The 23,998-nt window shown below is 39.7% G+C and overlaps 1 protein-coding gene across 2 annotated transcripts; it reads left to right on the top strand.

Annotated features, from left to right (window-relative positions):
• On the top strand, positions 1-23,732 carry actr2 (ARP2 actin-related protein 2 homolog). Of its 2 annotated transcripts, none has more exon segments than NM_001030398.1 (9): positions 1-150; positions 8,661-8,771; positions 14,199-14,414; positions 15,146-15,218; positions 16,339-16,475; positions 17,289-17,438; positions 18,612-18,757; positions 21,174-21,306; positions 22,344-23,732. In NM_001030398.1, coding segments are annotated over 9 exon segments (1,185 nt in total). In that variant the 5' UTR covers positions 1-102; the 3' UTR covers positions 22,515-23,732.
• The last annotated feature ends 266 nt before the right edge of the window (positions 23,733-23,998 follow it).

Raw genomic sequence — 23,998 nt, 5'->3', positions numbered from 1 at the left:
GCAGAAGTGGTGGTGCCTGGGCGGTGGGCGCACTTCCGGTCTATTGACTGACTGATAGATTGCTCTCAGGCTCCGGTGCCGGCGGAGGAGGGAAACAACATAATGGACAGCCAAGGCAGGAAGGTAGTGGTGTGCGACAACGGCACCGGGGTGAGTACTTATGCCCGCCAATTTGTATTGGGTGTTGGTTGTCACTTCCTGTTGCAGTGATAAAGCACAGTAGCTGACACCCACCGGGCCCGGCTGTGAGGTGCTGCACGGAACTGGCTGTGCGCTCAGTAGCGCGGATGTTCTGCGTCTCCAGGGACTGTCCAACCTGTAGCTGTCAAGTTGATGTTGAACTATCACTCACCCCCTGTATCTCGCCTCGGGTTCATGTTGCAAAGGGAAAGTGCAATTTATGTATTGCTATGTTATCATAAGAGAACAGCTTGTCGTTGTGCCTGCTCACAGACATCACCTTTTTATATAGTGTGAATGGGAGTTACCATACAGATTGCTCCCGCTGAATGGACTGGCATAGAATGAATGGCCGTTTTAGAATTAGGGCTGTCAGGGGATCCTGATAAAGTCATTATTCCCAGGGCCACAATCTGCCATAACAGAACCATTGTCATTGAAGTCCCTGTAAAATGTTTCTGCCAAAACGTTTATTTCTTGCACATAAGCTTGTTGTGATGCCAATAAAGGCCTGCACCATATGAGGAAGAGTAAGACAATTGGAGACATGGTGTATAATGAATTTAAAGACTGGCTTGCACAATGACAAGTGTGGGAGTAGTATTACAGGTTTGTAAAGAAGCCAAAGTGAGCTTCTTAAACAGGAAGTGGACCCTGCGACTGGGGGGCCCATGCGACTGATGAGTGGTTTCAGCATCCATTTTTGAAAAATAATGGGGGCTCTAACCTCTAGTTATGAAGCAGCTTGTTGCTACCTACTTTCCAGGACCCGTCCATACCTTTCACACTTCCTGCTGCAACAATTGGCTCATTATTCCATTTAAAACTGTGCTCGTAGTTATAGAAACCCTTGAAATATAGCCACAGCATATGTAGCGCGCCTCGCCAATTTCTTGCTTATAGGAAATTTATTAACTTTGTCACGTAGCCTTTGGGGATCTGCTCCATAGCCAGACAAGGGTGTTCTATGACCTCAGAACTACTAAGATGTCTCTAAATAGGCTCTTGAATATAAATTGTATAGTACTTTTCAGGTTGATATAGGCTGATGCTCCCCTGATCTATGCCCATCATAGCATGCTCTCGTTTGATTATTGCGTTTCAACTGGCTGACTTTCTAGTGATTGCTTTTTACAAATTAAAATGTCTGAAAAGACACCCTGCCGAGCAAAGTGAGCATGCTGCAGAGTTGTACTTTCACACCAGCATCAGATAGTTCTGCTTCTTATGAGGTTTTGCAACAGGGGTGGGGATAGGTTTTCCACCTCTTATGTATGTTGTATAGATGCTACAAACATATTTAGGCTTGTAAAAGTAGTTCTATTTCAACCAGTACTTGCACTACATTACAGTTTGAGTGTCGCTCATGTTTAATTTATTGTATTCGTGGTGGTGAGAGTAAGATTCTACTTTGAACAATAACATGAATGCACAGCTACTGGTATGAGGTCTCTCTGTAGCTGCTTGTTTCACTCCCACCTCAGGCATTCTGGGGTGTGGCGTATTCAGATTAGAGCAAAGGTGTGCATTTTACAAGCGAGTCTTTGATAAGAATGGTTCTGACTTCCCTGTTAGGCTAATGTCATACAAGGAGATACAACACCGCAACATTTCAGAAGACAAACAAGTTAAGAGAGCAGATATTTTGGTCTCCCAGCAAAGTTATTGGGAAGCCATTCATTTTGCAGCTATCGCTCGAGTAATTTTGACTCCAGAATAGCAGTGATGACTAATCCTATTGTGTGACCCAAGTTTTAAATCAAGACTTTTTATTGACTTGACTAATACACTCAAAAATCATTCCCATTGTTTAGCAAAGTAATATGGAAAAAGTGTTAAAGTTTTATTTTTATTAGCTAAAAAATAAGAACTCCAAATAATGTGGTTTTCAGTTTTCTCCACCTCTTCCACAGACACTTCGGTTATGCCCAGTTTCTCCCTGCATGCAATGGCAGGCTTCCAAGCAATAGTTACCTGAAAAATCCATGTGATGCATAAAATCCATAAGTTTTGGATTTGCATGAGTGCCAATTCCTCCACAAAGATTTGGCTGCATACCAAATAGAATCCACGCTTAAAGTACATATTCACATTTAAGATTTTTTTTTAAAGTTTGTAATATGACTTTAAGGATGTGGTTTGTCTGAATCTAACACAAATACTGTATTTGGTTCTTCCCTAGATGTCAACAGGTACAGTGCCCTATGCAGGTTCTCTTGTCTCTTATGCTCATAAATCATCAGAAATATATGAATACTGAATATTATGGTCATTTTCTAGAGAAGCAATTTTTTTTGCTTTTGGAATTCATATTCTCTATTGTACAGTGTTGAGCTGGACACACGTTAAGATTAAGAAGCATATCCTTTCCTACAATAGACACCTAATTCTGATCCAGTCATTTGCCACCCCCGCCCCACTGGCTGGCAATACACTGCGTTTGCTTCCCATTAAAAGGAAGGATATTTATTAAAAAAATATTGGAAATAATGGAATTGTTTAAAAATGACAAATTAAATGTCTTGGCTTTTAGCCATAGTTCTCCTTTAAATAGCCTGGGCTGGTTTATTTTGGGGAATGTGCTTATTCTACATTTGCCGACCACAGGCATGCTTTTCAGAGTGGTCAGATATGCACATCTGGATATTCTGCTCTCACTTTATGCAGATGTGTTCTGTACATGATGCTTATTTTTTCTACTCTTTTAAACACACATTTGTGAAAACATACTGCTCTAGTATGTGGGATTTGGGTTGAAATACACTGCGTGTGCTTGCCCCCAGGCTGAAGCAATGCTTCCGGGTAAAGTCACAATTTTCAGATTTTTAAAATGTAGCATGTGGCACTAGCCTAAAGGTGGCCATACACTGGCGAGGTCACCAACCAAGCGCATCTTTTCCCAATATTCCCAATTTTCCCATCTACAGGTGGGGGATATCAGCCTAATTTGATCGTTTGGCCCTTTAGCAAACGGCCCGGTCCCCTGTTGGTTCTGGGAAAAATTTGATTTTTCCATCGGATCAGGGACCGAATCAGTTCGTTGGTGTGGTCCCCGATCCGATGGAAAAATCAAACCTGCCCGTTCGAGATCTGGGCTGAAATCATCCAGATGTCTGTTGGGGAGGCCCATTGTTGGTGCCCATACACAGGCAGATATCGATCTAAAGGACCGATATTGGCAGCTGAAATTGGCCTGTATGTAGCCACCATTAGAGAAGGACTTATCTTGCCAAGGACCTTTTGACATGCCTATAATAGGTAAACTGCAAGAAGCCAGGATTAAATATTTTGCCTATTTAAGTGTCATTAAAAATTCCACATAATAGTTAATTGCAATAGCAATTAGTTTGGCACATCATTTGCAGCCATACCTCAAATAATTATACCTACACTTTAGGCAATCTAAATAATACTAATGATATTTACTATAATTATAAATGTTTTATCACTGCATCTTTTGCTGGAAACAGCACAAAACTAAACTAAACAAGACATGGCTAGTGTTTTTTTTCTTTTGCCAGGAAGGAAGTACAGAGAGATTAAGGAAGCATAGCCCCCAATGCAAACACATGCTGGAAAAATCAGATCCATAGCAAATGTTTTTGGGGAACATTTTTTTTTTTTTTGCCCAATTAAAGAAAACATAATTCTTAGGAACTTATACTTTCTAATATAAATTTTTAGGGCTTTCAAATTTATTTCTAAATGTAATTGCTAAAGCAGCATTTGTTTAAAGGGGAACTCCAGCTTCTGAACCAAAATTGGTTAAAGAGCCCCGCACAGCACCCCTAATACTTCTTCAAAATGTATGAATAAATGTCATTTTATATGCTGAAATGCAGCTGCAAAACAGTTCTCTTTCTGCAGAACTTGGAATCCTGGCAGGGGAGGAGAGACTAAAACATTGATGTTAAAATTGTAATGATTTTTCCATAACGTACAAACAGCATGCAGGAACATACATAGCCCACAATGTATGGAACTGTAATGTTCCTTTCCTTACTTACATCATGTGTGCAGGGGACTGTGGGATTTGGAGGATGCAGGCTCCCATACGGGAGTAAAAAAATGTCAAAATGTTGTTGCTGTGGAGCGGCGTGCCGCCCTAGGTCTAGGCCTTTGTGGCCTTGCCACAGATCTGGGCCTGTGAACAGCAGTTCATTCAGTTACTTTCTTGTCTGGCGTGAAACCCCACCCTCCTCTCTTCGACTATGAAGACCTCAAAAAAGTGCTACTGGGCATGCTCACTGCCTCTGAGATCATCATAGTTGGCGAGAGGAATCAAAAGGGGCGGAGCTTTATGCTAGATAAAGAGGTAAATAAAACTGCTGTTAAGCTGCTTGTAATAGGGAAACAAAATAAATCTGTGTGCAGGGAGAAAGGTATGTTATTCAAGGGGCTGTACAGAGTAATTTTAGAGCTTTAAAACAAAAGCAATGGTTTATTTATTCTTTAAGTTGTGTTTGGTGGAGTTCCCCTATAACTCCTGGTTATGACTTTTTACACAATGTTGCAAATGCCAGGCTCCTCCAGTAAGACAAGTCTGTCAGTCTGTTGCCTTGTATTACATTGTTTCAAATGACAGATCCTCCAGGGCAGAGAACAGAAAAGGACACTGGAAAACACTGCTTTTAATAGCAATATATACAATTAACTTAAAAACCATTACACATTATTGCAAAGTTGCTTAGCATTGTTTTCTTTTATTAGAAAAAATAAAATATTTTTTTGGGGGGTTGACAAAAAGAAAAACAACAAGGAGCAATAATATGTGAAGTGTCTGGAGCAGTGACTGAGGGGGATCAAACTTAAAGCCACTTAGTGTGACATTTTTGGAGAATGCCTATTTGCTCTTCTAGATACTCCTGGCAAGTTAAAGTCAAATTGAATGGGATTTTGGGCTGTAATGTATATTGTTGGAACTACAGCCTGAAGGCCTGATATAGCAACAGTTTTGTGTATCTGTAGTGTTGTAACTAAGGGGGCCCCTCATCAAAGTTGGGGCATCCAAGGAGGCTTGAACTGAAAAGTCGACCAACGCCTAAATAACTGCATTGTTTTTGTCCATCTATATTATAGACCAATATGATTTAAAGGAGAACTAAAACTAAATAAAGTAGTTCAGCAATATTGTACATTATGTTTGGGGTGCTGTACCAGCCCAAGGCAACCCTGGCTCTTTAGCAGGGAAGATCTGTGCCCCCAGTAGCCCCCCATCTTCTTTTCTGCAGATTTACTGCACATGCTCTGTGCTCCTGTGGCTGTTAAAGCCCAAAACTGAAAAACCCTGGACTTTACCATTAACTAACACACTGTTGAAATGGAGGCAAACTTTAAATGGTGATAACAAAGACAAATACACTTAATTAACCCTCTCGGCACAAGGCATGCCATTACGTTTTTACACCTAGAGGCAAGACACATTTTTCCCATTCCTCTATTCACCTGTTAAGACATGAATCCTTTAAGCATTATGGACATTACACTTGGAAAACATATACACTTTGTTAGGACATCATTTATCATAGGCTTGGTTTTATATTTGAATTGTTTTGCTAAATATTAGGACCCAATTTTAGCTCCTGACCTATAGCAAAGGAACACATAAGGTATAAAGAAAGTGCTTAAATGTTTATTTGTACCTTATCATTTTTGGCAGTCCCTCAAGCTATTGAAGCAAAGGCCCCCATTCTGCCTCTCTCTTTACCTGTCCTTGTTCATTCCATTGGCAAGTGATTCTGAACATTTTGTTGCTTGTCCGTAGAGTTGAATTATAAGACGTGTCTGACCAGCTTCATTTTTTGTAGGTTTTAAAAGATTTTCCCTCTTCTTTCTGCTTTTTTTTCCAGCTTGCAAATCGAAGTTACTTTTTTTTTTTTTTTTTTTTTTTACTTGTATTTTTATTGTGTCCCTCTCACATTTATATTACAGTCTTTCATTCAAATGACTGCCTCATTGTTAGGGTAAGTTGGACCCTAGAAACCAGTCAGTTAGCTGCTGAAATTTCTGAATAGAGTTCTGCTAAAAAAAAGTTAAATAACTCAAAAACGATTAAAAAAAGACAACTGCAAATTGTTTTAGAATACCACTGTCTAAATGCTAAATTAAAGGCAAACTACCCCTTTAAAATTGTATCTGCCATGTTAATATTTGACTAATGTTTCTGGCCAAGAATTCCCACTTATTTGAAATGATCATTTGAAAAAATGAGTAATATATCTCCCATTCAGCTGGGATTGTTAGCTTGCTTTAGTCATGCTTTGCTGGGACATGCCCTGGTAAGAATCCCGTGGAATGTACAAATGGGACCTCATTTACTGGAGCACAGTTTTTTCATGTAAATAGCAGACTGGAAATTTTTTATTCACTTTTGGCACAAAATGTAAACTGTTAGACACTTGGGGCAGCCCTCCCATGGAAACTAACTGCAAAAGAGAGTCCCCTGAGTGTTACAAATTGTCCCCTGTGGACCAAGGCAAGGCTATAATCCTCTGAATTTAAACAAGGCATGGTTGCAAACTGCTTACATTGATCCTACTGTGAAGTTAATAAATTGTGTACTATGATTTGTTAGCAAGGGTGGGTGGGCATGGCTGGGTGGATTGTGGTGCCACTATATGCAAGCTTCTGGCATCTCAGTTGCATGCAAGGGGGCTCAGCACTTCATAAACAGGCACTCATTTTGCCCATTTGGCAGGAGAGGATTTGATTTATCTAACACTGTTGCAGAATCAGAGCCAAAATGAAACCCAAATAATGTAACCATTTTTAAATGCCTTTTAATAGAGGCCTTTGTCACTGTACATGGGATAGTTCAGCAAGCTTATGGAGCACATGTATCTGCATATATTTTATTGTCCCTCTAGTTCTAGTGATTTCTGAGCTAAGTATAACCATTTCCAACAGTCACTGAATTGTCCAGCAGATACTGCTACATCCTCACAAATAGCCCACAGTCCCCTACACAGCTGTGGGTATATTCCATTTATCTACTATTTCCAGATATCACATCTGGGCCTCACTTTAACATCAGTTCTTCTTGAACATGATGTTCATGGTTGGTCATGTATGTATGTGTATATATATATATATATATATATATATTTATTTTGCAGGAATCATTGGTAAACCCCCCCCCCCTTTTTTTTTGAGCACACTGTCATTTGATTAGAAAATGCCTCATTTAAAAAAAATAAATAAAAAAAAATGTTTTAACATCTATAGAAATGTTTCCTCTAAAATTAGCCATGTATCTGTTTTCCCATTTTACAGTCGTCTCCCCTTGCCTTATAATTCATCTGCTGAAAGTCCATAATCTGTTCTGTTAATTTGCGCAACCCTTGGATTATTTCTGGCATATTGCAGACTGTAAGGCTTTACTGTGCCTGTGCTACTTTTGTCCCTAGCAATCACACATTTGCTTGTGAAATAAGGACCTGATTCTAATGTGAAATCTATGCAGTAGCTCTGTTTCTTCTGCTTCGTGTGCTGTAGCCGGGCATGACTCAATAGGAAGTTAAACCACAATTTTCTAAGGTCTATATATGGTAAATAGCTGCAATGTGCTGAATGCTTTCTGCCTGCTAGCTAGCAAGCTTGTTTAAATATGATGGCTATCTAGTCAGCTATCTGTAAATAGGAAAGAGCTGAATGCTAATGTTCTATATTACATGGTGCAGTAATTATACCTTTGCTGCGCAGAATCTTCCACTTGAAAGGAAAGGCACACATGTTTTACTGCTCAACTACACGTTTAAATTCCACAAAACATGTATATATGTACTGAAAGTTTGCTTTTTATAAGTGACTGTTAATCAAGGGTTAAAAAAATACCCCCACATTTATATTGAATAATTTTTAGATTGTGCAGTGTTACTAACATGCTTTTAGAAGACCTGTTTCTGTAGGAACCTCTACTACAGTTGGATGAACTGGCAATAAAAGGAAACTATAATTGAGGGATACAAATATAATAATACAAAATGCATTTTGTCTTTTTTTGTGTGAAAGTGTGGATAAATTAAGGACAGGCAAGCTTTTATAGGATAGTTTACCTCCTTTTTTAACATGAGGGCATTGTTCTTGAGCTACACAGGGCATTGGTAATCTCATTATCTCTCATTATCAAACATGGAATAGTTTCAGTTTCCTCATTTGTCCTGTGTAGCTCAAGAAATAATAAAACAAAAAACATTTTTGTGATTTAATTAAGGGCATATGTTGAATATACATGTAGCCTATTTATAGAGCTTATCTTAAGTTTTTGTTATGATAATGAATGGTAGCTTTCCCCTCATTATTTAAACACAAATGTTACTAATGATTACTGGGAGAACACTAATGCGCATCTGTTTCCCTAAGCATTTATAGTCAACCCTACTTGTAAGTAGATTTTATGTACTCTTTACTTGCAGATGTATTTGTTTATACTTTGTAATGGATTGTGTTTAATTGGTACCTTTTTCCTTTTTATATATTAGTTTGTAAAATGTGGATATGCCGGCTCAAACTTTCCAGAGCACATCTTCCCGGCTTTGGTTGGGCGACCTGTGATCCGATCTACTGCCAAAGTGGGAAACATTGAGATTAAGGTAACTATATGCTATTTAAATTGCTAATACCCATTCCCTCCCAACACCTGTTATGTTGATCAGTACTCATTGTTTTTGTTATCTGATTTATATAAATCTGAGATTGCATCAGAGGCCCATTATTATCACCAAGTGTTCTTAAAGTCAGACATATACCCTCCCATATAATTTAATAACTTGCTCATTTGCAGTTTGTTTTTAATCCCTCTGCATATTCAGTTCCTGCTAACAAAACAGTTACAACAAAGGGGAAAGGGAGGGGGTTGTATACTGGTAATGTAATTATCTAAATACTGTGGATAACAGTCCCCATAATCCAACTGAAGGTTCTGATGTTAAATGGTATGCAACATTCATTATTATAGGCACTTTTGTGCTAATTTTGATTATGTTGTGATAAGTTAAAAGTTCTTTCTCAGTAGTATTCCCATCAGGAAACCAGATATACCCTTTCAGACATTATCCTTAAACTGTAGGCTCAACCAAAATCAAACACAACTATGTTCTATATTCAGGTTTATTAAAATATAATATCAAAATGAATTCCTCTGCCCAAATATGCCAGTCTGTAAGCAGCTGCATGGCATAGCCCCTGTTCTGTAGAAGTGATTGTGCTATTGCCCGTTTTAGTGTAATCTTGCATTCTGCTGACAGCATTCCCTTTGCCTTCTTTTTCCTCAAATATTGACTCCTTCAAGTAGGATAAGAAAAAGATGGTAAGTGGGTCCTTTTTGGGCCTTTGCATATGGTGCTTGGTGATGACATTTGTCATACATGTGCATCTTTTTGTTTGGAGGATGCATATAGCCTTTTATCTAACCAAACAGTTTTGGTGTTTTATATTGTGTCATCCTACCTGTTCCTGCACGCTTGGGAACTGGGCGCAGCATGTTATTAATTTGCACACAGTTCAAGCCATCTTGCAGTTTAGGGTAATGCACTTTATTTAAACGCCAGATACTTTGTGCACAATTCATACCGTACAAATTGCAGCTTTCAGTGCTTTGTAACACTGTTCATAATGCATTGTAGCCTTTGCCAAAGCAAATATCTTTACTCATAATCACGGGATGCAGATCCAGAAAACTGCCCAGAGGTGAATCATTTTATTTCAACTGAATTTGCCTGTAATCAGTGCTGCTGATGTGGAAACAAATCAAAATTTTGGTCAGAAGCATCCGTTATATTACTTTGGGAAGTGCTTATTTTATGGATTGAGTTATACTGTTTATCATATTGCTTCAGTCCTTAAGGGGCGCCTGTTGCCCTAAAATTGTTTCCCCTGGAGGTGTGGGCTCATATAACCCACACTCTGAGGGAAACAATATTTAAAACATAAAAATAAAAAGCCCCCTGCAGATGGCCATGTTTAGCACATTCACATATTGAACACGACTTGCAGTGCACTTGTTATGTGCGTGACACTACATAAATTTAATAAGCACAAGTTGTGGCAAGCACAAGTTCTCTGTGCCACAACATAGCCACCCGCACCAGAAACTTCCAGTACTCCCCTACCACTGATGGGGCAAAAAAAATGCTTCCCCCAACCAGAGCGTGGGAGCTCCCTCTGGTGGGTGAAACAATTTCAGGGGGAGAGGTTCCCTTTAATTCTGTCTTATGGTTTGCATCATTTCAGGTTTTCATTTTAAATATTGTTGGAAAACTAATGCCTTCATAATATTTGTACTGTTCAAAAACTCTTCTTTTGCATAATGAAAGAAAATTTAATTGCAAAGAGCGTTCCAATATACATTCATTAAAGACGTGCAGTGGTTTTAGGGCTCTGGCACACAAGGAGATTTGTCACCTGCGTTTTTTCCCCCCGGCGTTTTGGCGACAAGTCGCCACGACAATACACACGAAGAGATTTCATGCAAGTTTAGCTCCAGGCGATCTGCTACCCATGGTACCACTCAACAGTTACCCCTCCCACATGTTTACTCAAGTCGCTCAGAAAAGGGTCTGTGTGCGATTTGAAACAGCAGGCGACTTGAAGTAGCCTCGTATGTTTTGATGCTGGCGATTTCCATTGGTTTAGCATTGGTGTCTTGTCGCCAAATAGTTTTCTTAAAAATCGGCGACAAATCTCTTTGTTTTGCCTCGCGAGGCTTTTTCGGCGATTTGCCGAAATCGCGCCGCCGTGTGTGCCATCCCACCGGCGACTTACACTTTCGCTGGTGGGATGGCAGGTGATGACAACTCGGGGAGATTAGTCGCCCGCGAACAGGGAAATTTGTCGCGGGCGACTAATCTCCCCGTGTGCCAGAGCCCTTAAGACTCGCGAGTCTTTTTCGGCGATTTGCGCGAAATCGCGCCGCCGCGTCTGCCATCCCGCCGGCGACTTACATGTTCGCCGGTAGGATGGCGGGGGAAGGCAACTCGGGGAGATTAGTCGCCCGCGAGCAGGGAGTTTTGCCGCGGGCGACTAATCTCCCCGTGTACCAGAGCCCTTAGGGTGAAGGCACACAGAGCTACTAGTAGCAGCTACTTGTCGTGGCTACAGAAATAAACAATGCTGATCATTTACTGATACTTGTCTGTACGAGGGTTTTAACAGAGGCAATTCTCAGTATTGTCTATGGCAGAGATTTTCTGGCGTTTAGTAGCCGTGACAAGTAGCTGCTACCAAGTAGCTCCGTGTGCCTTCACCCTTTAAGGGCTCTGGTACACGGGGAGATTAGTCGCCCGCGGCAAAACTCCCTGCTCGCGGGCGACTAATCTCCCCGAGTTGCCTTCCCTCTGCCATCCCACCGGCGAACATGTAAGTCGCCGGCGGGATGGCAGACGCGGCGGCGCGATTTCGCGCAAATCGCCGAAAAAGACTCGCGAGTCTTTTTCGGCGATTTCCCGAAATCGCGCCGCCGCGTCTGCCATCCCGCCGGCGACTTACATGTTCGCCGGTGGGATGGCAGAGGGAAGGCAACTCGGGGAGATTAGTCGCCCGCGAGCAGGGAGTTTTGCCGCGGGCGACTAATCTCCCCGTGTACCAGAGCCCTAAGAGCAGTGGCACATGGAGAAATCAGTTGCCCGTGATAAATCTTCAGTACCACAGGCGACTAATCTCCCAGTGGCCATACGCATCACTTCAGTTTTTCGAAGTTTCCTTGAGAGGAAACTTCTGGCGACTTTGGGAAACTGAAGCAACGCATATGCCATCCCATCGGTGATTTACATTCTTGCCAGTGGGATGGCATGTTGGGGAGATTAGGCACACACAATAGCGAAAATTAATTGTGCGCGACTAATCTACCCGTGTAGATTCAGAAATGCTCTCTCTATAGCAAGGGCAGCTTGCCCTTTTGTTAGTTATTCTGATTTTATATATAAACAGATGCAGGTACTGCTTAGATCATTCAAAATAATGGCATCTGTTAATACAAACAGGTTCCCTGTTAGTGCTAAAAATAATCTGCCAGTAATAGTCTGTTCCATGAGCACGCAGAGCTGTGCAACTTACATAAAGCCAGCCACTTTAGCATCAAAGAATTACATGTAATACCTAAAGCTTCTTGCTGTTCATGATTGTGTGTTGGCATTCGTAGGCGTGATTTTTAACAATTACCGGTAACTTCCGCTGAAATGTTGTTCCTAGTTCATTAACATGCATGAATTCTTTGGAACACATTTGCAATCGTAACACTTAATATTGTTTAAAATTTACTAATATGTTTGACCATGTTTTTTATAGAACAGTATGTGCTGAAATTTACAGAGCAGAATACGTATTTCACAATAAACATATTAGTGATTTAGGTGCATGTGGTGCTTCTGCATTACCTTTGCAAATACTCAATGCCCAGTTTAGTGGTAAGGAGAACATCTCTAACATGTAATGCTTTGTGGGATTCTGCTGCCTGTCTTTAGCTGCCCTTTGCCATTTAGAGAAATGTGCTCATTTTATAATAAACCAGAGCTTAAAATATCTGTTTTCCACCCACATTGATCTGCTAAACAGTTTGCTATATAACTGAGTAGGAGGAACTGGAAGCTAAGCAAATGTGTTGGTATGCTAAAGGCCTTATCAAGGTGATTTCTTGAATCAGGTTTGTTAGCATAGGCTGATAGGTTTGATAGGATAATCAGTCTACCAGGTACACTTACACTGTCAGGGTACTGTCAAATAATATTTTATTTAGTATTTACCAGTTGCATTCACACACAAACTAGACCACATTAGTATTATTGTGTATTTATAAAGCTCCAATATATTCTGCAGCGCTGTAAAAAAAAAAAAATAATGTGCTGTCAGTAGTATATTGGCATGTATATGTGGCCAAAGGAATGGCATGATCAAATGATATCTCGCAAGTTTAAAAACCTCATAACGCAAGGACTTCATCAACTGGTTATGAAGTGTTTTAGTGTCAATGGTAAACAAAAAAACCCTAGGGGGGCAGTTAGTTACTCTTTTACTGGTAGTCCCTTTAGTGCAGGGTTCCCAAACTTATTATACCTGTTTGCCTTATTCAAATGGAAAAAGTGTCAGGGAGCAGCACAAGCATGGAAACATTTCCTGGGGGTGCAAGCAAGAGCTATAATTGGCTATTTGGTAGCCCCTATGTGGACTGGCAGCCTACAGAAGGCTCTGTTTGGCATTTTGCCAGGTTTTTATGCAACCAAAACTTGCCCCCAAGCCAGGAAATCAAAAATAAGCACTGGCTTTGAGGCCACTGGGAGTAACATCCAAGAGGTTGGTGAGCAACATGTTACCCCTGAGTCACTGGTTGGGGAACACTGGTTTAGGGCCTCGGTCTCATAGAGCTGAATCTTGAGCAACTTTGCCATAAGTAGAATTTTTCTTTATAGTATGTGTTGCCATGCATAAACATGCAGTTGTTTTATGGTGGGCGTTAAAAGTCAGAAATTGAAAAAAGTCAAACTAGGAACAAGATGAAGTCCAAAGTTAAATATTTTCAACTATTTTTTTCATTAGAGGATTTTTATTACTAGAACTTAGTAAATGTGTAAATGCTTTACCTTTCTCAACAGTTTTGTTTTAGCAAGGAATCCTCTAAAGCTTTTCAGGATGCAGTCTAATGCACCTCTAGGCCTACAGCTAAAATACAGTATGGTAATGAACCAGTGACGTGCAGTCTGTGGCTATTCTTATACCTACTCCTGGGACACACACAATCATACCACCCTGAACTGCTGCCATTTACTGGTTGGCTGTGGGTTTGTTTCTTTTGTTCAGCACCAGTAGTTGAGGGTGCATTAGATTGATCTAATTTTCAAAATTTAAAAGGCCTATGCGAATATATACCCACCAGTATCTGAATGTGGCTATTTGATACCCAGTTACAGGGAATAGGCTGCTGAGCTTTTGTGCTCTTCCTGGGCAAGTAATTTTATGCAGCATCTTAAATGGCATTACATTTCATTTTTATACACACATTTGAGAGCTATGTTTGCTATGATTTTTAGGATCTGATGGTCGGTGATGAAGCCAGCGAGTTGCGTTCAATGCTGGAAGTGAACTACCCCATGGAGAATGGTATAGTGCGGAATTGGGATGATATGAAGCACCTTTGGGACTATACCTTTGGACCAGAAAAACTGAACATAGACACCAGAGACTGTAAAATCCTGCTTACAGAGCCCCCCATGAATCCAACTAAAAACCGTGAAAAGATTGTTGAGGTATGTTATCCCTTGTACATTGACACCATTAAGTGACCAGAAACATCAAAAAAGTATCTGAGTAATTAAAATATAATGTACTGTTGCCCTGCACTGGTATAAGTTGTGTATTGGTTTATAATAAAGTATAAATAAAGTCTAATAGTGCTTCTTAAACAAAGCTGCTGTGTTGCCATGGGGGCAGCCATTCAAGCTTTAAAAAAGGAGAAAAGGCACAGGTTACGTAGCAGATATCGGGTAAAAAACCATTGTATTTTACAGACCTTTTCTGTTACCTGGTATTTAACCTATGCTTTTTCTACTTTTTTGTCAGCTTGAATGGCTGCCACCCAGCTTATTTGTAGTAGTAGTTTTGTAGTAGTGTTTCTAAAGCATATTATCCCCCCCCCACATTAATTATTATTGCTTAGCTGTGACCTGGGCTAGTGCTTGTGTTTGTGGAAATCTTCACTGCCTTAGGAGCTCATTTTTTGCCATCTTCTGTTTGGCCCCATTCAGGGCACGCATGGGTAGTACTCTATGGTACAGATTTTGGCAAAAAACAGGCATTAGGAAAGTTTATAATTGAGCTTATACTTATACTTATATGATCTTTATAGCACTTAGTATAAAAGTGCTCCTGGTGCCTATTTAGTCATATTATCACTTATTTGTCTTACTCCATTAATTTTTTCTTTTTTTTTCTTTTATTTAAGCAGTATAATAACGAAATGTATAAATTCTGTTTACAGGTAATGTTTGAGACCTACCAGTTCTCCGGTGTGTATGTAGCAATACAGGCCGTACTCACATTATACGCACAAGGTGGGTGATTTCTGAAGTTTTGTCTGTATGTATGAAATATTGTCAGAATATTTTCCCCTTGTAATCTTTTACATGAGCCGTAGCAGTGTGTACTTAACGCTGATTACCCATTTTCACACAAGTTTCACAAACAAATTCTGCTTGTAATTTATTTTACTTGGAAATGTGAATTTACAGGACTGCAATGCACAATACTGAATCTTGCTTATTACATTGGAGAGACTGCGCTGTTTAGTTTCTCTTTGCTCAGGTTATGAGCAAATTCAGGAAGTTGTTTCAACATGGCTGCTATATTATACCTGCTGATGGCTGCTGATTACTGGTGGCAACACCAGTAATACATTCATAGAATTTCCAGAGAGCCTTTCACCTTCTAATATTTCTGTTAGACGAATATAGTGGTAAAATAAATTATAGTCACACCCTTTAAATTACTTTTCTGTGTTACTCCAATAAATAACAAATGGCAGTCGCTGGTTTTATCACTACAAAGTACTGGCCACATACCATAAGGCTTATGTCCCAAGAAGCAAGTTAGATAGATCTCTGTTGCCATGGGCAACTAACCTCTCGGTAATGGCTTTCCACCGGCAGCAAAAGGAGTTATTCACCAATGGTAGCAGAGATCTATCCTGGGCAACTAACATTGGGACATTAGCCTTAGTGCCCCATCCTCTCCCTTCCAACAAAATGAGAGGGGGCAAAAAAAGATCAAGCTATCTCCTTTAGTTAAAATAAAGGATAACACAAATATTCAGTTCTGTTACAAGCATGGAAACTGTTTTATAAATAAAACAAATAGTCCATCTTTGGGCTTCTTAGATGCTGGTTCAGTTTATTTGATGTTATGATCTATTGCAGGCAAGTGCTTAATGTAGCTGACTAAGTATAGGTACATCCTTTTGTTGTTTATGCTGTTGGTACAAATTTCTGTAAATTCAGCATGAGCCATATGTCATTTCACACACACGGGTAAAAGCGTTACCGCACTTAGATAATGATCGACACTGGAGGCCTCATACCTGTTGCCAGTAATATGTCAGTAACAAATTGGATCTGTAGGTGGAACTGAAGCCGGTTTATTAATGTTGCATGTTTGTTCACTTCAACTTCTTTCTAGGTCTCTTGACTGGTGTTGTGGTTGATTCTGGAGATGGTGTCACACACATCTGCCCTGTGTACGAAGGCTTCTCTCTGCCTCACCTCACCAGGAGACTAGATATCGCAGGCAGGGATATCACCCGCTACCTTATAAAGGTAAAATTAAAGAAGGTTTCATTTTATCACTCCTGCCTGTCATTGTTGCTAAAAATGGGTAATCTGAGAGATTCATTTATATAAGTGCTGTCCTGCTGGATTTTATTTATACTGCAACTCGAATGATATTTTTGATATTTCTAATGTGAAGTCAGAATTGCCCTCAGAATTGTGCTAGTACTGTTAAACCATTCCTATTTAAGTTAATGTAGTCCCTTCCAATATCACTGGACTTTAAAAATATATTGTGCTGCCTGGTAGTTTAGAAAAACATGCATTACATGGCTGCGTATAACAAGGGTACTCAAGTGTCTTAGTGATTTTTAACTTAATAAGCCCTTTATCCATGATAATTTCTCCAGTATAGTGTGGTATACTCGTCAGTAGATTTACGCTGTATTTTGACTGAAAATAAACCTTCTTGTATATTAGACACCCTTCCTAACAGTAAGGATAAGTAAAGCAAATGCAATGCATGCTTAGGGTTCCCCCGCTAATATAAAATATAAATTTAATGTAATCTATTGCATGATTGCTATGGTAAATGTCACTAACAATCCAGTTAGACTAAAAATTTCTTCTGAATGCAGTGTTTAACCACACTAAATGGGGCGAAAAAAATAAATCCTAATAATAGCACTGTATGCATCGAATGTAAAATTTAGTTGTGTTAAACCTCTTATTTAAATTTAAAAAGCTTTCATTTAAATTTGAATAAATACATTTTTCTGTTACAAAACACTTTCACAAGTGAACATATAGATAAGCTTGTATAACTGTTTCCAATGATGTATTTCAATCTGACTCCTGCAGTTGCTCTTACTACGAGGGTATGCTTTCAACCACTCTGCTGATTTTGAGACTGTTCGTATGATCAAGGAGAAGCTTTGCTATGTGGGATACAACATTGAACAGGAGCAGAAACTTGCGCTAGAGACAACAGTCCTTGTGGAGTCTTACACAGTGAGTACCATACTCCTCTCCCAAGCATTCTGTAAACAAAGTGTTTGTGTTTCTTTAAAGATATGAAAAGCATTCTCTCTGTATCAGTGGTGTAACTAGATGTTTTAAAGCCCCCATCCACTGCCATCTAAAGAGACCCCTCCCTGCTCCTCGCAGAGTCTTTCAGTGAACAGTGTCTCTGATAGTAAAACTGCTCTATACAAGCAGAACAGTGCAGCGGAGCTAGCAGACAGCATCTTCTGAATCTTCGTGTTTTCTTCGGATCAGATCGGCGACACAGAGCTTGCTGGTGCATGCACGGTTAGAAATAGTCTGGGCTTTCCGTCAACTATACATGTGCCAACAAACTCTGTGTCGCCTAACTGATCTGAAGAGCACTATTGCACAGTTACCAGTGCAGGGCAAAAGTACAGTATAGTTTAAAGGACATGTAAACCCCACACACAAAAATGTAATCAGTGAACAGCCTCTTTGAAATCTTTCAATACCTGCCACACTGGTTGTCCAGAGGTTAATAGTAAGGCTGCAACATCTCCTTAATCACTTAGATTTCCTTCTCCTCCTGTAACCCAATTGGCCCCCTCCCTCAGGAACTTGCTTTGACTTCTGGCTTGTGGGCATCCTCAGTTGTTCTAAGCTCAGATTACTAAACACGCCCCCAGTCTAGCAGCCAGTGAATAGATGGCATTGCTGGTTCCCATAGAAACTCGGCTCTAGCTGTCTGCTTCAATTTTTTTTTCTCCTAACTTTCTCTCCTGAGCTCAGCTCAAACAAAGCAGATCTTTTATCAAAGACAGTTCTGCCTGTGTGAGCTTGTATTCTTGATGAAATGTATGCTGAAAAAGGGTCTGTGTGTGTGTATGCTGCTTGCAGATTTAAATGTGTCTGATTATGTATCAGAGGAAAAATGGCCACCGGGTGAAAGCTGCTATTTGCTTTAGGAAAATGTGATGATGCTGGCAAACGGAGGGGATATATGCAGTACAAATAATGCCATTTGGGTGGGGGAGACGTGCCCAACTGATATACATTATAGGCAAATGTAGGCTTTACATGTCCTTTGATTACTTAAAAACATGCCACTAGAAGCCATAATAAAGTGCCACTTTCTGTGGTGTCTTGGGGGGGATGAAAGGTAACTGTAAATGTTCCATTTTTATTTTTATTGCACAGCTTCCAGATGGCAGGGTTATTAAAGTTGGTGGAGAGCGTTTTGAGGCACCAGAAGCTCTGTTCCAGCCCCATCTTATCAATGTAGAAGGCGTTGGCGTTGCTGAATTGCTGTTCAACACCATTCAGGCAGCTGACATTGATACTCGGTGAGTCTGTTGCTCTCTGTGCAGTGAAGTATAGCTAATACTGAAATATTTATGTACACTACTCACTAAAAGTGGGCGGAACTCGTAATATAAAATTCTTATAGGTGCTGGTAGTGTGTACTTTATACTATGTTCTGTTGTTCACCATGCTGGGAGAGCTGTATATAGGTCTGTAAATATTCTTTATGTAGGCTAGTGTCACCGCCTAGATATAGAGTAATATGGCAGAACAGTGGCTACTGACCACATAGAACTTTACACATGAAGAATGATGGTTTTGCCACCCCAGTCCCACCTTCTTATTACAAAAAAGTAATGAAACAAAATGAAACAAAAATGCAAATTTTCAGGAAAAAATACAACCATATCTAATATATATGAATTTTACAAGATACGTTAAGTGACTTATACAATTGGTTGGCTACATAGAGCTATGCAGTGTGGATCATCTCTTATCTATTAAAGGAACAGTAACATTAAAATATGAAAGCGTATTAAAGTAATTACAATATAATGTACTGTTGCCCTGCATTGCTACAACTGGTGTGTTTGCCTCAGAAAGACTATTATAGTTTATATAAGTAAGCTGCTGTGTAGCCATGGGGGCAGCCATTCAAATGAGAAAAGGCACAGGTTACTTAGCAGATAACCGATAAAATGCCATTGTATTCTACAGAGTTTATTTGTTATCTGTTATGTAACCTGTGCCTTTTCTCCTTTTTTCCAGCTTGAATGGCTGCCCCCTTGGCTACACAGCAGCTTATTTATATAGACTATAGGAGCGTTCTGTAGCAAATACACCAGTTTTACCAGTGCAGGGCAACAGTACATTATATTTTAATTACTTTAAAACACTTTCATATTTTGGTGTTATTGTTCCTTTAAGTGTGTCCATTAAAGGAACAGTAACGCCAAAAATGAAAGTGTATAAAAGTATTTAAAATGTACTGTTACCCTGCACAGGTAAAGTTGTGTATTTGCTAGAGTAACAGTACTATAACTAATAAATAAGCTGCTGTGTAGCCATGGGGGCAGCCATTCAACCTGAAAAAAAGGAGAAAAGGCACAGGTTACATAGCAGATAACAGATAAGCTCTGTAGAATATAATGAGGCTTTATCTGTTATCTGCTAAGTGCCTGTGCCTTTTCTCCTTTGAATGGCTGCCCCCATGGCTAGACAGCAGCTAACTTATATAAACTATAGTAGTCTTTCTGAGGCAAACGCACCAGCTGTACCAGCACAGGGCAACAGTACATAATATTGTAATTATTTTTATACGCTTTAATTTTTTGATGTTACTGTTCCTTTAAACAATTGCTTCAGGTTTTCATTTAAGCAATTACTTCCTTTATACAGAATAAAAAATACTGTGCAATATATCCGTCAGTGTATGCCAGGCATTAGTGGTGAAGAACCTAGTTACCGGTTGTAAATAGCAATATACACTACATTTAGTTTTTTTGGTCATTTGCCTCATAGGAAACATGATGTTGCCTTATTTCCCCTTTAAAGTGATAACGACATTTGGAAGTTCTCAGTATCCTTCAGCTGAGAGGTTCCCAAATTTTTGGACTGCTCCCCTAGGGAGTCCCAACCTCAAGGGCACCTATGTTATGCATTAGGTATAGCAAGGTAATTGCTGCCACTTTTATTTTCATGTATTCTAATGAATGGGAGGGCCAAGCAAATATTAAAGAAATGAAGTGCGCTTAAATTTATGAATTTTAAGGGAGCAGTATATCCACTTGAAGTAGTAGTTGAAGCAGCATGGAAAGCATTATTGGCAGAGTTTATATACAGGAATATAAAGGAATTGACCATCTTAGTTCTAGTAATATCTTCCCTTTTCGGAGGTGAGAGACAACTTCCTGTTCAGCACAATGAGACGTTAATGAGCACCTTTTGATATTAGCTGTAGTTAACAAATGTTCCAATCCTTGAATACTGTGGAGTAGTATATGCAGACAAATACAGCCCATTCAGTGGTGTGCCACCTTGTATTTTGGGTCTCTGACCTAGAGCTGTGAAATGCTATGAGATTATACAGGCCATTCAGCCTCATTTAGAAAGAAACGGCGTCCTTTGTTTATATGGTATGTAATTTGAGCTGTTACAGTATGAATACTGTTTCATGTCCCAGCTTTCCTCGGACGCTAATAACAGCACGAGCAACTTCCTGTGTCTGTGTTTGAACTAAATATGGAAACGGGTAAAACAAAAAAAGGCAAACAACGTTAAAGAAGATAAAATTGTTAAAGACAATTGAATTTAAAAACACATACCTGTTAAATCTTTCACCTCCCAGCATGTTTCTATAGATGTTTGTTATGGATGGAATTATTGTTTTTATTCTGCTCCTGCACTCCTCTGCAGTACATAGTAAATGCTGACATCTGTCCCTTTGTTTGTTTCCAGGCCAGAGTTCTATAAGCACATTGTGCTGTCAGGGGGCTCCACAATGTATCCAGGATTGCCCTCCCGTTTAGAGCGAGAACTGAAACAGCTCTATCTGGAGCGAGTCCTGAAAGGAGATGTTGAAAAATTATCGGTAAGGCTTTCAATTCTTGTTTTCTTTAAAAAATAAATTATTTTGTTAAAAGCGGTGTGCTTTCTTTCTGTTTTACAGTCTGAGTGTTGTGCTGCACATTACAACCTGTGGCACGTAGGCTTAAAGTTGCTTGTTTTGCTTAGCAAATTATAACTTCATCTTAACCTGGTACTGATTGTTCCCAAATCAACACAGCATCCTGAATTGCCATACAACATATTTCAAAGCCAAATGTGTGTTCTAGATAGAAATCCAACCCACAAACTGCATTGCCTGTTGGTAATTGTTCCGTACATTGTGGCGGCTCAGTATATGGAGTGTGGGTGCCTCTGGGAGCTTGGCAGTAGGCTGAAATCCAGTGTATGTGTTCCCCATCCATGCTCTGCTGACAGAGCTTTATATCATCCATTTTGAGAAACATATGATTTTAACAATAGGTGATACAACATAAATTTTGTTTATACCCCCTCAGTTGACCAACATTTGATGAGGGTCTCCTAGGCTTACAGATCAATAGAAAAAAATAGTAATAACACTCATTCTGTTGTCCCATACTTATCAAGGACAGCAAATAAGCAGTCACCCTAGGTCTTACATGAAATTGCATTGAGACTGAGCATGTAGCAATTTAGTTAGCAATTAAGCCTTCATGTTTAAGGTCCAACATTTGGCCAAGGCCCTCTATAGCTCCTTGTAAGGTCACAGATGCAAACATCAATGTATGATAAATTTAGCATACTTAGTATAGAGTGAGCTATGGGGGTGAATACTAAGTTTTGAGTGCTGTCTTCAGGGGTATCCTGGGCCACATTTAGGCATTTGCCACAAATCTCATACTAACTGGCCTTATGAACAGCTCCCAAAACTGTGATACCAGAATGAATCAGGTGCTGTTAGATTGAGCCAATCCATTACACTGTAGTAACATCAGAATGTATGCCACTTTGACTTGTGTAGAGTTATATGCTCAAAAATTAGGTTGTGTTTCAGTGCATATCATGTTTTTTCTTCATCTTTTTTTCTTCTCCTTATTCCAGAAATTTAAGATCCGCATTGAAGATCCTCCCCGCCGCAAGCACATGGTGTTCTTGGGTGGAGCAGTATTAGCTGACATCATGAAAGACAAAGACAACTTCTGGATGACGCGCCAAGAGTACCAAGAGAAAGGCACGCGTGTTCTGGAGAAACTTGGTGTGACTGTACGATAAACACAACTGCCATTTCCCATCGCTTCTCTAAAGCTTTCCTTGTTTCCTTTATTGCCAATCTCTGAACTCATTCAGTTCCATGACTTTCTTGGAAAGGCCTGTCTGTGTCCTTTTGACCTAAAGATGGGAGTTTTTTTTGCCCTGTTTCCTGAGGAGAGCTTTGTTCCATGTTTGTTAATGTACCTCGGTTTGACTATTTAATATGCCGTGTCTTTACAAACACAAAGCTCTAACCACAGAGCCTAACTGCTCCACATTGTCCGTTCTCGTTAGACATTTGGCCAATCACAGTAGGCTTTTCCATCTAGTGTACTGCTCTAAGGCTGCTAGCTTTATCTTCTACTCACCGGGTGGTTTGCCTTTTGTTTCTATAAGAGAATCCTTTAAAAGCAGCTTTTAATACCATATCCTTGGGATGGACCCTTTTTTTTTTTCCTTTTTTTCCACATTAGCCTTCTCGTACACAAAAAAAAATCTAGATTTTTTTTTTAAGCAGTTATCGGTAATTGTGATTTATTTTGTACAACAATTTACAAATCCCTCTGCTGCTTTCTGTCACTTTAGTTATAAAATCTAAATTTTTGTTTTAATTTTTTTTGTTTCCATGTTTCATTCTTAGAAGGTACACTTCTACACAGTCATGTCTGTTGTTAGGGCGCAGCATTAGTGTGAAGGAGGTCCTTTGCCCATATTGTGTGATAATCATTGTTAGGCATCACTTACATATAGTAACTCAGTGGCCCTCCAGCTGCTGTTGAACTTACCCAACTGCTAAAGGCTGCCAGGGTTTTGTGGGGATGTAGTTCTTCAGCAGCCAGAGGTGCCCTGATTTAAATGGTTTTATCCCCCCTTCTTTGCTGTGGGCCTCATCCAGCCCTGCAAACAGCACCATGTAACATGGGAATTGCTGGACTTTTTTTCTTTTTGCCTTTTAATGAAGCACTTGATCAGGTGACCCATTCCACTGGGAACAAGCTCATTGACAAGAAATTATCAGAACAGTTAAAAAGTTACAAATGTGTTTGTGATTATTCCAACAAAATCTAGAGAATTCCTATCTATCTATGAATTTCTTTTGTTTTATTGTTTTCCTTTGTGCGCTCGTTTCTATAGAAGCGCAGTGAATAAATTTGCTGTTGCTGTAAGACAGTGCCAAGTGCGATTCTTCCAAGAGGAATGTTCCCAAGACAAAATAAATGACATATAATGGTTATCTAACCCACGTCTCTGCTAACGTCTATCCTTTCCACAAAGCGACAGTTGCTGGGGAGAGCGATTTTATTTATAAATGCTTGTTTTTTGGGGATAATTCATTGATTGTATGGTGATAGCTTGCTAGGATTTGTTTCGTTGCACTGCTCTCTAACGCACTGAGGGCTTTTAGTATGTGTGTGTTGTGCTACCTTCTGTATCGCTGCACGCCCACTGTTATTCACTTGCAAATGGCTGGAACCATTCGCTGAGTGCCACCACTGAATCCAATC

The sequence above is a fragment of the Xenopus tropicalis genome, chromosome 5 (genome assembly GCF_000004195.4).
Source record: "Xenopus tropicalis strain Nigerian chromosome 5, UCB_Xtro_10.0, whole genome shotgun sequence".
NCBI lineage: Eukaryota > Metazoa > Chordata > Amphibia > Anura > Pipidae > Xenopus > Xenopus tropicalis.
Note: the sequence above shows the minus strand (reverse complement) of the source record. Positions and strands in the feature narration are given on the sequence as shown.

Excerpts from the sequence above, each read along its gene's own strand:
- actr2 (XM_031901736.1), top strand. Across the intron at positions 15,219-16,338 it reads ACTCACATTATACGCACAAG|GTCTCTTGACTGGTGTTGTG; the intron begins GTGGGTGATTTC and ends ACTTCTTTCTAG. Across the intron at positions 21,307-22,343 it reads GAGATGTTGAAAAATTATCG|AAATTTAAGATCCGCATTGA; the intron begins GTAAGGCTTTCA and ends TCCTTATTCCAG.